Source organism: Nicotiana tabacum, chromosome 4 (genome assembly GCF_000715075.1).
Source record: "Nicotiana tabacum cultivar K326 chromosome 4, ASM71507v2, whole genome shotgun sequence".
Taxonomy (NCBI): Eukaryota; Viridiplantae; Streptophyta; class Magnoliopsida; order Solanales; family Solanaceae; genus Nicotiana; species Nicotiana tabacum.
Genome location: NC_134083.1, coordinates 40832785 through 40848353, shown reverse-complemented (window position 1 = coordinate 40848353; position 15569 = coordinate 40832785). Strand labels below are relative to the sequence as shown.

The window sequence follows — 15569 nt, the reverse complement described above, 5'->3', positions numbered from 1 at the left end:
TCGCACGACACAAGAAGTGGGTAAATTGGGTGTGACAAATTTCGTTTTTACTCCAATTTTCCCACAGCTAGCAGGGTCTCTTCCAAGTGCCCAAGCATTAATAAGGACTTAGCTTGTACGTACATGTTTTTTTTGGCCATATCATAGGCTCTCTATGGTCACTGCTTTGAGATACCACATACATAGAAGAAATGAGTGTGTAGAATTACAGTGAACATTCGATATCTAGTGCAAGAGTACACACCCATTTACATTAAGAAATTCTAGTAAGGTGTAGGATATGGAAAGGCAGGATGGCTGATTAATAAGTCTTACATATGAGAAAATAAAGCAGATGTAAAAGCACCCAAAAAGGAAGTCGAACAGTACATTTATTACTGGTTCTGAAATTATTACCGTAGTAGCTGGTAGTTGTAAAAATTGGAGAAAAGAAGTCCTAACTAGAGGACGGAGTTGCCACGGCTAGCAAAGGTGATTTCCTACGGACAGTGAGGCTAGTATTTTCAGTCATATCCAAATCCTCCTCTCTTAACCCTTCCGGTAATGCAAAATTGAACTTGTGCACAAGCTTTGCCAATGCTAACTCAATCCCCGCAATAGCAAAGGAACGTCCTGGGCAGCCCCTTCTGCCTGCTCCGAAGGGAATCAACTCAAAATTTAGTCCGTTGACGTCAATATTACTATTCAAGAACCTCTCTGGTCGGTACTCCTCTGGATCATCCCACGACAACTAGTAATGGCAGGCGGTGCGGGTGCAGGTGCGGGGCGGGTTCTGTCTGAACCCGTACAATTTCAACCCGTCCCGCCCCGCACTGCGTCCACCCGCTCCACACTCCACCCGCCTCGCCCCACAATTTTTTTAATAAAAATTCTCTCTTTTTTGGTGATTTTTTTGCCAATAAAAATTAGCTGAAGGAAATCCTTATTGTTGTCTCATATGTAATTGTTCTGTCATTAATTCACTACTGTATTTGTATTTTCAATGGCATTACCGTATACAATTATTTTTATAACTTACAATGGTTCTAGAATGACTTTCATCTGCAAATTTAAAATCTATGCCAAAAGTTTGTCGTTGGTTCCAACTTATGCTAGCAAAACAGTCTTTGGTTTTTGATTGATGTTTCCTATTTAAGACCGCTCAAGAATATAATATTTAGCCTTTATGTCTGTTAGTTCAAAAAATAAAATTCTCGCCCCGCGTGATGTTTTTAGTTAAAAATTGAACCCGTCCCCCAACCGTAAACTCACAAACCCGCCCCATTGCCATCCCTAACGACAACGGATCTCTTCCGATTGCCCAAGCATTAATTATGACTTGAGTTTTAGCAGGTATGTGATAGCCTAGTAATTTTACGTCTTCTGTTGGTTCTCGAGGGATTAGTAGTGGAAACGGTGGATGAAGTCTGAGACTCTCCTTGATCACGGCTTTCAGGTACTGCATATTTCCTAAATCATCCTCTGTTATCTCTGATTTCCCTTGGGCTAGTCCTCGCACTTCATTTTGTAATGTTTTCATGGCTCTTGGATGCCTCAAAAGCTCAGTCATTGTCCACTCTAGAGCTGTATATGTTGAATCCGCACCCGCAGCAAACGCGTCCTATGCATTAGCCAGAAACAGCCAATTAAAAAAAAAACGACCTTGTAAGTTAGTACTAACCATGGGAGGATGATGAATGCAAAAAAGTACTTGGTGTACTCTCACCACCATTTTCTTCTCGAATTGATTTTGAGATAGTAATTAGTTTACACATACTATTACAGAAATTAATAGCTACTAGTTGAATTAGACGCAAACTTGCAAGTTTGCACCATGTATACTTTGGTTTCTTTAAATAATTCTATAATTGGGATCTGTCATGTATTTTCCTTGATTTACGTGGTGAATTCTTTAACATTTCTTCAGCTACGTTATTCACTAGTAATATTTTAGTGATTCTTGCTTGTTTTTCTTTTCTTTTCGTGCTTGTTATAACTTTACAAATGTTGATGTTCTTTTGCTCTTGGAAGAGGGCTGGGATGCATTCTCACAAAGTATAAAGGATCAAGAAGAAACATCAAAATTTCTAGTTGATGGAGATAATTTCCAACTACAGTCCTATCACCTATGGCGCGATTACCATCTCTCTGTGCAGTTGTGCTCTATCCTTTTGAAAGTTTCGTCTGCAATAAATAGACAAACTTCCACACACGTAAAAGAAACACACTTTTACAAATTCTAAGTCAATGAAATAACATAGTTTTAGGGTGTATGTAGCACTAATTTCTGATTCTCGATTAGCTTAAAAAACAAATAGGAAATTTCTTCAAACTTAGTTTACACACTTGAAAATCCAACATTTTCGATAAATAAAACAAGGAAGAGCTTCGTTTACATTGAGGTTGTGGCTTTCTAAAAGGATTAAGGCTAGTTTCACGTGAAAAACTAGATATGTGTCAACGTTTGAGATTAGTTCTAAGTCATGGAGATTTCATTTTATACATAACTGTCAAGGATGTGTTAAATCTTTATTAAGGTTATGAGTATTTCTTGCAATCTTTAGAAAAATCTGATATTTTACGTGAGGCATTGGGTGATGAAAACTTTTCGTCTGTTCTGTTAAAAAAAATAGATATACAGCTACTTGTTGAATTATTGATCCCACTGTAGACGCTAACTTGCTAATCTGCCCCATGAATACTTAATTTGTTTTTAAAAATAAATATAATTGATCTGTCTCGTATTTTTCTTGATTCATGTGGTGTATTCGTTGACCATCTGTTTAGGCTTCAGCTAATCTTGAAGCTAATTAAGCTATTTAATTTTTATTTTTTTATTCTTGCTAGTTTTTTTCTCTTTTCATGTTGGTCAGAATTTTTCAAATGTTGGTGTTCTTTTGTTCTTGGCAGAGGGCTGGGTTGCATTCTCTTAAAAGTATAAAGGATGAAGTTGTAACACTCCCTAAATTCGGACTAGTCAAAAACTTGTTGGTTCTCAAGTACATGCAAATATACGTGGCCATTAAATAATAAAGTGACTCGAAAGTCGGATGTCGAACCCACTGAGACTTATATTAATCGTTAACTAAGCAAACTAAAGTCAGTTTACTGTCCAAGATAATAAAAAAATATTATTTTTCTACTAAACTACTATTGCGAAAATTAAACAAGTAATTAGCTAAATTAATTAGGAGTAAGCGATTATGGTTAGATTTTAATCAAAGGAGAAGAAGATTCCAGGGCTGTGGTCGGTTTGCCAATCCTATTGGGTTCGTAATTACACATGTTAATCCACATTATCTATGATTGCTAGTTGACCGGATCGTTTATATAAATAGCATGTTCCCACAATACTATCTGTCTATCCATAATATATCAACCTTATATTCCTAGTTTTGAATCTATCAAGAACGAATATAATACGGTATTCAACTAAGTAAGACTGTTAACCTAACCGCGAAATCTTTCCCCGTGCCACGGGTTCAGAAACAAGCTCTCTCTACTTTTACTCTCCCAAGCATAGCATAAATAGTAAATAGAACTCAACTGCTGGTCAAACAATTAAGCAATTATGCACAGAATTAGAGAAACAACCAAAGATGATAACTCGAATTAACAGTAATATAATTAATAAATTTCAACATTCATGACAACCACAACCCAAGAATACGAAGTTTAGCTCCACATAGACATGGTAGCAAAACAATAATTCATTCAAAGAAACGTAAAGTTTACAAAGTTTGATGGAAGAAAAATGTAATTTGATGAATTCCAGCTTCCCCGGCGGCTCTGTGCTCTCCCTTCGTCCAATCTCTCTAAGAAATGGTGTTTAAAGAGTATTTATAGGTGTAGGGAAAATGTCTAGACAAAATAACCAAATTCAAAATAAAAAAAGAAGACAAAATAGGCTTGAGACTCGGATCACGCGTCACGCGCGAAGCTTCTCGCGTCAAACCGTGCCTCGCTAGCTCAAACGCCAGCAGAAAGTCTCGCTTCACCTACTTATCCAATTTATTGTTGCCTAACTTTTTCTCTCGAAGCTCGTTGCTTTTGAGTGCTAATAGGTAATCTCCAAACCTTCAATTCTTTAATTCTTGTGTCTACAATTGCATGCAATCATTTAAATACATATAATATACTTTCAAAATATTTGCTTTGCTTACAATTTTCATCATAAAATACCTACACATAAAATAAACTCAATTAAATACAGTACAATTTAGTATTAAAGCACCAAAATATAAGGTAGGTAACGCACTAAAAATATATATAATTATAGCTAAATATCACTAACCCACACTTAAATGTTGCTCATCCTCGAGTCAACCAACAATTTACACTATCCTTGAGCACTTCATATTTACACATTCGAGACACACTACACCAATGACCATGGTTGATAGCAACAATTAAACTGTAGCATATGCAATCACTTACACTTCCCTTAACTTATGCCTTACTTCAAAAATACTCAAAACACAAACAACATGTTCATAACTATGCTGGATTTTTTCATTTTCCGTATCACATAGAAAGGAATTATATATGAAAACCAAGATGAAAAGAACAAAAAAGAAAGAAAAAGAAAATGTAATTATTTGCTAGCTAGAAGCAGGGCAAGTATATTAGTTGCTTATCAACTATCTAGTGAACGTACATCGTACGAAACAAATTTTGTGGTTAAAGTTAGATTACGTTTTCCTTTTTTGTCATGCAATGCAAATAATTGCGGTCGAACGTCTCCTTTAGTTTATGAACTCGAAAGTGAGAATTTTAGATAGGATTGAGTAGAGCAGGTTCTTGAATTTGGGCATCGGGAATTCTAGATAGGATTGAGTGGAGCAGGTTCTTGAATCTGGGCATCGGGGAACAAATTCGCTGTTAGGATAGACATATGCTAATTGCCTTGCTTGGTTATTTCGGAAATTATGAATGCATTCTTATTGATTCTAACTCCATAGACATATCGGCGTTAGATTAGCTTGAATAAACGAGTAAGAACTCGATAGATTCTTATGAGCAATATTAACCATGTCAACTAATAAATTAGATAAATTAATTAGTCAATTTAAGTGAAGAATACTATAGGATTGTTAGATAGCTCATAATCCTAGATCGTTTTCATCATATTGATAACATAAAAACCTATTCTACTTTTGTTTAGAGTTTATTAGTGTTTTCTTTTTAGTTTAATTAGTTTAGTATCACCACTTTTGAGTTTAACTAGTCGTTGGGCACACACGTTGTACGTATATTCCATATAATTAGTATAAAACTGAAAATTTTATATCGTTTTGTACATAGATGGTAAGACGCTTTAAATTATGATTGCATTTATAAGAAAAGAATTGCACTTAGAAATCATAATAATCTGAATATTTAAGCTAAGAAAGATAAAAGGAGAAGATAAAATATAAGAACCGTAAATAGCTTAACTTTATAAAGCGAAGAATTTAGACACATGTACCTTAATTAATTCTTTGACAATCTCAAGGCAAATTTAACATTATAAAATAACTTTTGTAGTTTACTTATTTTATTTATTAATATTGAAGGTATTATTAATATAAATTTTAAGGGCATAAAAATTCAATAATATTATAGGGTCATTTTGGTCTTTCACATTTAAATTTTGATCTTCATCCTTATAATATAGTATGATCATTATCTAAATAATTAGGATAATCTAATTTAGTTAATAGTTGGATATAAGTTTCAACATCTGACTTCTAATTACCTATTACTTGACGATCGCGTATACTTGCATGTGCGTTTGACCGCAATAAATTTTTGATGCCGCTATCGGGAAGGACTATTTATTATCTTAGTGTGTAATATGGAGTAATATACACTTATTACACTCTTGACTATAATGAGAGATTGCCCCAAAATTTGTTGCGAAATTGTATTATTATTTTGTCAATTTAGTAGAAGATGAAAAAAAATCAATATAAATTAAAATGGAAAAAAGCAAACAAAAACTTATGGCCTTATGTATCGTTGAAAACGAAGAACAATGTGCCTCAATGAAAGAACATTATCGTATACAATTTTTAATTACTTTTGTGGACTTCAATTTAGCTATTTATAGAAATATAATATGAAATGAACGCATTGGGATTTTTTCATTTTCCTTATCACATAGAAAGGAATTATATATGGAAACCAAGATGAAAAGAACAAAAAAGAAAGAAAAAGAAAATGTAATTATTTGCTAGCTAGAAGCAGGGCAAGTATCTTGGTTCCTTTTTGTCATGCAATGCAGATAATTGCGGTCGAACGTCTCCTTTAGTTTGTGTGGTGAAGCTTTTCCGAATATGTGCCAACACACAAAATCAGCTTTAGGTATGACGTTTGTTTTCTATATACATTTGTCTCCAAATATATTATACCCAATTCTTGAATTCTTCTAATACTCCTTGCTCAAACAAAAATGGATCTCCCCTTTTACACTCTTATAATTTCTCTGCTTGTTTTCATTTTCTTCCTCCATCAACGGTTCTTTACTACTTCAAACACCCAAAATAAGTTACCACCATCTCCAAGAAAGCTTCCAATAATAGGAAATTTGCACCAACTTGGGTCACATCCTCATCGTTCTCTCCATAAACTATCAGAAAAACATGGTCCAGTAATGCTACTTCACTTTGGCAGTAAGCCAGTGGTCGTTGCTTCCTGTGCTGCTGCTGCTCGTAATATCATGAAAACCCATGATCTCGTCTGGTCAAGCAGACCTAAATCCAGCATTGCTGATAGACTATTTTATGGCTCCAAAGATATAGCCTTCAGTCCTTATGGTGAATATTGGAGGCAAGTAAGAAGTGTTACTGTGCTTCATCTTCTTAGCAACAAAAGAGTCCGATCTTTTCGTTATGTCAGAGAAGAAGAAATATCGAACATGATTGAAAATATCAAACAAGAGTGTGAATATTCGAGTTCGGTGATAGATTTGAGAGATCTTTTCTGTTCTCTGACTAATAACATTATTAGCAGAGTGGCCTTAGGGAGGAAATATAATGAAGGGGAAAGTGGAATAAATGCTAAAGCCACCTTAGATGGATTTGTGAACCTTTTAGGTACATTCAACGTTGGGGAATATATTCCATGGCTTGAATGGCTCAATAAAATTAGTGGTCTTGACACTGAAGTGGAGAAAACAGCAAAAGAGTTGGACACATTTTTGGAGAGTGTGATTGAAGAACATATCAGAAAAGGAGAATACCGCTCGGGGGAAGCTAAAGACTTCGTGGACGTTTTGTTGGAAATTCAGAATGCAGATGAAACAGGCTATCCTCTTCAAAGGGATTCATTGAAAGCTATTCTCTTGGTAAGCCTCTCGTACTTCCAAACCTGAATTGTATTAGTATTGTCCCCATAATAAAAATTTGGTGTCTTAAGGTATTTCTTATGGTGTGTGTCTTTGATATTTTCTATACACAAATGGCCGGTCATATTCATTGTTTAGTTTTTCTATCATATACATAAATTATATATTGATTATACACATATAATACATAAATTATGCATATATCATACTTTCGCATGCTATTTTTAGTTTAAGTAGTTGGGTGGGCGGCTATTTGGGCTAATTCTTCAAAAAAATTAAATCAATGAATGTGAAATAATACTAATTAATTCAAGAAGAAAAGCAATGGTGAAACTGCACCAAGTGTTTTACTGCTTCATCCACCCATGGATAGTGACTGTAATTCAAATATTGGAAAACTCTGGATGTAAAATGGAGCTTCAGCTATTTAATTGCTCTGTGTTTCTTTTTAATGCATAGGATACATTTGCTGCTGGTACGGATACAACTTATACAACTCTGGAGTGGATAATGACAGAGCTTTTGACGCATCCGAGTGCCATGGAAAAATTACAGAATGAAGTGCGACAATTAGCCCAAGGGAAATCAGAGATAACAGAGGACGACTTAGGAAATATGCAGTATCTGAAAGCAGTGATCAAAGAAACTCTCAGACTTCATCCACCGGTTCCACTGCTAATCCCTCGAGAATCATTGGAAGACGTAAAATTACTAGGCTATCATATCCCTGCTAAAACTCAAGTCATTGTTAATGCTTGGGCAATCGGAAGAGACCCATTGTCGTGGGAAAATCCAGAGAAGTACCGGCCAGAGAGATTTTTTTTAAGTAGTGATATTGATGTCAAAGGACTAAACTTTGAGTTGATTCCCTTTGGTGCAGGCAGGAGGGGCTGTCCAGGAATTGCTTTTGGTATTATTGTAAATGAGCTAGCATTAGCAAGGCTTGTGCACAAGTTCAATTTTGCATTACCACAAGGGATAAAAGGTGGGGATTTGGATATGACTGAAGGCACTGGCATCACTGTTCGTAGGAAATCACCTTTGCTAGCAGTGGCCACTCCTTACTCTAGTTAGTAGCCTTTTCTGAAATATTCACCCATGTTAAATACTTGCTAGAGATGAAGAAAAAAAGCTCTAAATGAATGTTATAATAAAACTATGTACGATATTTATACTTTAAGTTTATCTGATACTTTTACAGATAGAAGATAATAGGTACCAATGCACGCAAATTTGCAGAATACCACAGTTGTAAGAAAATGAAGAAAAGGATAAACTGAGCCCAGGGCTTTTGAAGCAGAATCTTTTTGCATAACATACAACAGTGTACAACTACTACAAAATAGAAATGTTTTATGTGTCAATCTATTTGCTCTTGGTCCATGTTTGAGAGAGGACTCAAGGAGCAAGTCTTTATTCCATTAACGTGAAAAATATTATCAGAATGAATCATCGTCGTACTACTTGAACGAATTTGACATTTTATATATATAGACTTTGTTATACCTAAGTTTCAATGATGACAATAATATAAATCTAACTGTATCTATTTAATTGCAGGAAATTAGGAAAGCAGTACTAAATCAAAGGTAGTCAATATGTTAAAGATATCATAAAGGAAACAAGATCAAATGCAGCAAGGACAATGCTAAATCAAAGGATGTCAAGGCCATAAAAAAGGAAACAAGATCAAGCGCAATCGCTATAGAAAGACAGTCCCTACTTCAAGGATTGATTTGGAATCTGGAGATTCAGAAGATTGATCAATCAAGTCAAGCCACAAATCACTCCCCTGATTATGAATACGAAAAGGAAGGACGTAAATGAATCCAGCCCATCTCTTGAGCAGGATTCGGAGGCACCCCTTGGGTTAAAACTCTTAGAATATTTTGTGCATCATTCAAGGGTCAATCTGCAGCTTTGCTTTGAATGGCAAATACTCACGCTATGTCACGACCCAAAATCTAACCATGGTCGTGATGGCGCCTATCGTGTTACAAGGCAAGCCTATTTCCCAAAATATTACTACTAAATCGATTATAAGAATTTAATAAAATATTTTCAACATTTGAATTTTTCATAAACTAAATCAACTCTAAATATAATTATAGAAAATATGAAAACGAGCCCCAAACATCGGGGTGTTACTAAGTCATGAGCGTCTAAATCTATGAACTAAGAAATAAAACTGTCTAACTGTCAATACAGTCCAAAATAAGAAATGATAAAAGGAGTAACAAGGTCCTGCAGACGCAAACAGCTACCTTGCAGTCTCTAACGATAGCCGGCCTGAACTCAACGATTGCCGTGCTCTAACTTACCTGAATCTGCACATAAAGTGCAGGGGTGTAGTGTGAGTACAATCGACTCAGTAGTAAAAGAAATAACTAAGGAACTGAGTAGTAGTGATGAGCTAAGTAAAATAATTAAATTACTTCTTTATCACAATTTAAAATAAACAAAAATAAACAGGTAAATTCCATCAACTCAATAAATGCTACAAAGAAATTAACGGGTAAAATGCAGCAACAACAAAAGCAATGAATCCTCACAGCAATGTCACTCCATCACTCAGCACTCGGTTCTCGGCAATCGCACTCAACACTCAATACGTACCTGCGCTCACTGGGGGTATGTACAGACTCCGGAGGGGATCCCAAAGCCCAAGCGCTAAGCACGAATAACTCACGTGCTGCACGGATAACTCATGTGCTGCACGGATAACTCACGTGCCATAATATTAAATCCCTGGATCCGCACGGTCAACTCACGTTCTACGCGGACAACTCACGCGCTATGGTATCAATACCCGAATCCGCACGGACAACTCACATGCTGCACAGACACCTCACGTGTCTCAATCAAATACTCACAACAGGCCCTCGGCCTCACTCAGTCATGTACATCTCTAGCCTCACCATCATAAACAAATAAGGGAAATACAGCCCACGTCAAGTATCACATCATATCAGCAAAATAATAGGGATTGACGTAAACATGTACAATAATATCTATGACTGAGTGCAAATAATATGAGTATGAATAAAGCCTAAGTTTGATCTCTAACATGAAGGCAAACAAGTTCAACAATAAATAAACACATAACCACAAATAATAGCCATTAGGTCTCACAGCCTCATGGGACGGACCAAGTCTGAATCACCTCGCGGTGCACACCCACACGTCCTAACCTAGCATGGGCATCACTTCCAAACAATCACATGATGTCAAATCTCCGGGTTTATACCCTCAAAGCCAGAGTTAAAACGGTTACTTACCTTAACAGCGTAAAATCCTACTCCGGGATGCCCTCGTCTCTGGACTCGGTCTCCAAAAGCTCTGAATCTAACCAAAATCAGAATACTACTATCAACATAGGCTAACGAATCGAATTACACAATAAAAACTACATAAATAGACCAAAATTCCGAAATCGGCTAAAGCCAGACCCCCAGGACCACATCTCGAAACTAGTCAAAAATGGCAGAATAACAATCCTCGTCCTCTCCCGAGTCTAACCATATAAAATTCATCAAAATTGGACTCCGTTTGGTCCCTCAAATCCTTACTTAAAACTCTCCAAAACTCAAAACCTAACTCCCTCAATTTCACCCTAAACCCCTACTAATTTCATGGCTAATCAGCAGAAAATCATTAAAAACACGCGTAAATAAACCCAAGTAACTTACCTCAGTGATATCTCTTGTTTCTCCCTTGGAAAACACTGCCCTAAGCTCAAAAACCGTTCAACAATGGTGGAAAAAGGGCAAACATTCGCGAAGGGTTACTTTTATAGGTTCTGCCCCAGGGGTTCCGCACCTGTGGACCCTTTCTCACTTCTGCGCAACCGCATCTGCGAAAAACTCCATTGCAGGTGTGGAACTCACTTATGAGCCCAGGTTCTGCATCTGCGACCAACCTGTCACACCTGCGCTTGCGCACCTGCGCGTGACACGCCGCATCTGCGAAGCCATCCTTCTTCCTTCCTTACGCATCTGCGCCCCAGGTCTCGCACCTGCGGGCTCGCAGATGCGATATCCTTCTCGCACCTGCGCATCCTGCCTATCCCAGCACTGCCCACACCTGCGAACCCCCTTGCGCACCAGCGACGAAAATAGCAGTAGCAACAGCTTCAGCTGCATTTTCCAACTTCCAAACTCCCCGATACCCATCCGAAATCATCCCGAGCCCCTCGGGACCTCAACCCATAATTCCAACAAGTCACATATCACTACCTGAGCTTAGTCGAACCTTCGGAACACCCAAAACAATACTATAACACCAAATCAACCTCGGATTCAAGCCTAAGAACTTCTAAACTTCCAAAATTCGCCAACGAAGCCGAAACCTTTCAAACCATGTCCGAATGACCTCAAATTTTGCACACACATCAAAAATGACACTACGAACCTAATCCAACTTCCAAAATTCCATTCCGACCCCGATACCTAATTTTCTACTGCTGACCAAAATCGCCAAATTTCTAACTTTCGCCAATTCAAGCCTAATTCTACCACGGACCTCCAAATTACAATCCGGACACACTCCTAAGTCAAAAATCACCCAACAAAGCTAACGGAATCATAAAAATTCACATCTGAATTCGTTTACTCATAAGTCAACTTCCGATTGACTTTTCTAACTTAACTTTCTAACTAAGAGACTAAGTATTCATTTCATTCCAAAACTACTCCGAACCCAAACCTACCAACTCGATTCAATTCAACACAGCTGGACAACATATAAATAAGCAGAAATGGGAAAAATGAGGCTACAACTCTCGAAACGATTGACCAGGTCGTTATACTGGCAAACTCAAAAATTCAACTACGCAACTTACCACTGTTTTCTATATCTTCCTAGTTCTTAGCACAAACACTGTATTCCTAAGTTTACTAGTTTCTCAAGAGAAAGGAAGTATTAGGAAGCAAAACAAGAGTTGTGTCAAGTTTATAAAATATTGTTGCCGAAAATTGTTGGTGGTAAATGATCCATAAAACCACTGCTACTGAAACCAACCATTGAAAATGTAAGAGAACCCTGGTGACCCAAGGTAATTGGATGTAGGTACCATACCGGTACTGAACTAGTATAAAACTCATGTGTTCTCAGCCTTTAAATTTCTTGCAATTTATTTTCATCGTCAATCAAACCTGCTGATAAAGCTAAGTCGACTAAGTCTCTTCTAAGTCGACTAAGTTTTTAAATTAGTTACAATTCACCCCTCTCTTGTACTTTCAATTGGTATCAGAGTAAGACTCACTAACATTGCTTAACAACAAGTGAGGAAAAGATCATGGGATCAAATACAGTCGTTGGAGCACTATTTCAAGAAGGAACTTCTCAGGTACGATCCCCTTACTCCAATGGTCAGCACTTCTCTCATTGGAAAGTGCGCATGGAGACCTACACTATGTCATATGATATTAAATTTTGGCGCATGATCAAGAAAGAAAATCTTCCAATTCTGCCAAAGAAGGACGACAACAGTCAAATCATAATATCATCTGATACTCTTGACTTAGATGATTACACTGAAGAACAATCAGTCGTTATTCAAGTGAATGCTAAGGCAAAATATCTGTTGCACAATGCTATCAGCGGAGAAGAATATGAAAAGATATCAAGTTGTAAAACTGCAAAAAAATGTAGGATAAGTTAGAGGTCACATATGAAGGAACCAACAAAGTGAAAGAAACAAGGATCAATCTCCTAGTTCGAGACTATGAATTGTTTCAAATGAAGGATGGAAAATCAGTAGAGGAAATATTTTCCAGGTTCAGCAAAATTCACGGAGACTTAAAATCATTTGGTAGACCAATCAAAAGTGGAGAACAAGTCAGAAAAATTCTGAGAAGTCTTCCCACAATTTGGCAACCCAAAGTCATTGCTTTGGAATGTCAGGATCTTGACAAAATGTCCTATGATGAATTTAGAGGTGATCTAATTGCGTTTGAGAAAACACACTTAGATAGGCAAGTTCAACAAGAAAAGAAGAAGACAGTTGCATTCAAAGCAAATGTGGCTGAAGAAGAAGAAGAAGAAGAAGAAGAAGAAGAAGAAGAAGAAGAAAAAGAAGAAGAAGAAGATGAGAACATAGCTATGCTTTCCAAAGTTGTAACAAGCATGATGAAGAAAAACAGAAACAACATAAGAGGTAAATCAAATTTTAGAAAAGGGAAGATGAACAATGATAATGACAAAAATGATGGAAGATGCTACGAGAGTGGAAAACATAAACACATTCAAGCTGAATTCCCTGAACTGAAAAAGAAACTAAGCAGGAACTTTTAAAAGAAGAAATCATTTGGAGCTTGGAGTGATGAAGAAGAATCTGATCACGAATAACTTGCCAACATGTGCTTCATGGCCATTAAAGAAGATAGCGATGAAGACTCGGGTGAACTTGGTCTCATGGCAGACGAATGAATAAGTTAGGTACGTCTTCCTACATGTCCTAATGATCATGAACTCCAAGAATTTATTGATATTGCTCTTGTAGATATTGAGAAAGTTCTGAATGAACTTCGAAAAATCCAAAGAGAAAAGAAAGACCGGGCTTTGAAGTTAGAAGTATGTGAAATTGAGAGAGATATGCTTCAAGATGAAGTTAATGAACTTCAACTTCAAATGAATGGATTGCGAAAATCCATCAATCATAGTTCAGTTAGATCAAATCAGTTTACTCGTCATAAATCTCCGACTAGAACTAGAAATCTTTCTGCATGTACTCATTGTGGAAAAAATGGGCATAACTCTAACCATTGGAGGATTAAAATCAGAGGAGAAAAAGTCTCTGAAAATTCCAATAACCCCTCATATTTTAATTGTGAAAAACTCGGTCATACCTCTAATCATTGCAAGTTTAAGAACAACAGGAGATGGGTCTGGTGACCCAATCCCTTTAGTCAAGCTAATACTCAGAGCACTAATCATTCAGGACCCAAGCAGGCTTGGGTACCTAAAAATAAGTAATTTTTCTTTTTTCAAGGAATAACACAAGAAGAATCGAAAAGGGAAATGGTACCTTGATAGCACGTGTTCCATACATATGACTGGTGACAAACAACTATTCAAGATGGTCACCAAACTAGATGGAGGAACAATCACGTTTGGAGACAAATCAAAAGGGAATGTAATTGGTGTTGGAAGCGTTTCTCTCAGCTGAACATGTGATATAGACGAAGTGTACCTGGTTGATGAACTTGGTTACAATGTTCTCAGTATTAGTCAACTATGTGATAATGACTATGAGGTTCATTTTTAAAAGCATGGTTGATTTATTGAAGACGAATCAGGAAAAGACAGTCACGATCAAGTGACAAATCAGCAAAATCAGTCAACTGAGGAGCACATTGAAGTCCATGAACCATTTTCTGCTGAACAGTCAATTACTGTGGAAAAGGAGCCAGTCACAGGTATTCCAAATGAATGGAAAAGTGAACTTGGATATCCCCACAAGTACATCATTAGAAATCCACAAGAAGGTATCACTACCAGAAGATCTCAAAAGCTCAACTCTCACGTGGCCTTAATATCACAACTTGAGCCAAAAAAGGTTGATGAAGCCCTAAAAAATGACTATTGGATCAAATCCATGAAAGATGAACTTGATCAATTTGAAAGAAATAAAGTGTGGGGCTTGCTTCCAAAACCTTCAAATGCTTCCATCGTAGGAACTAAATGGGTTTTCAGAAATAAGCTGAATGAATCTGGTCAGGTAGTTCTTTACAAAGCAAGGCTAGTCGCCCAAGGTTACTCTCAGCAAGAAGGAATCGACTACGATGAAACATTTGCTCCTGTAGCAAGATTAGAATCCATTTGAATACTACTTGCTTTAGCTGCTCATAAAGGATTCAAACTATTTCAAATGGATATAAAAAGCGCCTTCCTAAATGGATATATCTCTGAAGAAGTATACGTGAAACAACCTCCTGGCTTTGTAAGCAACAACTTTTCAAACCATGTATTCAAGCTGTCAAAAGCTTTATGCAGACTCAAGCAAGCCCCTCGAACCTGGTATGAAAGATTAAGCTCTTTTCTTATAAATCAAGGTTTCAAATGAGGTAACATCGACACAACTCTGTTTATTAAGCGTTCAAATTCAGGTAATCTTATTACTCAAATTTATGTACACGATATTATTTTTGGGAGCTCTAACTCTATATTATGTAAAGAATTTGCTCATATCATGAAAGGAGAATTCGAAATGAGCATGATGGGTGAGATAACCTTCTTTCTTGGATTACAAATCAAGAAATCT

General features: G+C 36.8%; 1 protein-coding gene across 5 annotated transcripts; it reads left to right on the top strand.

The window, feature by feature from the left end:
• Window positions 1-6119: 6119 nt before the first annotated feature.
• On the top strand, window positions 6120-9379 carry LOC107788601 (cytochrome P450 71A3-like). Of its 5 annotated transcripts, none has more exons than XR_012708639.1 (4): window positions 6120-7306; window positions 7766-8106; window positions 8187-8291; window positions 8867-9379. XR_012708639.1 is itself a non-coding variant. In XM_075251741.1 (3 exons), exons 1-3 carry the CDS (start codon window positions 6413-6415, stop codon window positions 8872-8874), a joined length of 1428 nt encoding a protein of 475 aa, XP_075107842.1. In that variant the 5' UTR covers window positions 6120-6412; the 3' UTR covers window positions 8875-9379. The 5 variants fall into 5 exon arrangements, 3 of the variants coding, with proteins under 3 accessions (XP_075107842.1, XP_075107841.1, XP_075107843.1); XR_012708638.1 differs by having other exon boundaries at window positions 8187-8375; XM_075251741.1 differs by having other exon boundaries at window positions 7766-8291.
• The last annotated feature ends 6190 nt before the right edge of the window (window positions 9380-15569 follow it).

What these genes read in the sequence shown, in the direction of transcription:
- LOC107788601 (XM_075251740.1), top strand. Translation starts at nt 6,413, where the DNA reads ATGGATCTCCCCTTTTACACTCTTATAATTTCTCTGCTTGTTTTCATT. An exon ending in CATTGAAAGCTATTCTCTTG is followed by an intron (nt 7,307 to 7,765) that starts GTAAGCCTCTCG and finishes TTTAATGCATAG; the next exon opens with GATACATTTGCTGCTGGTAC.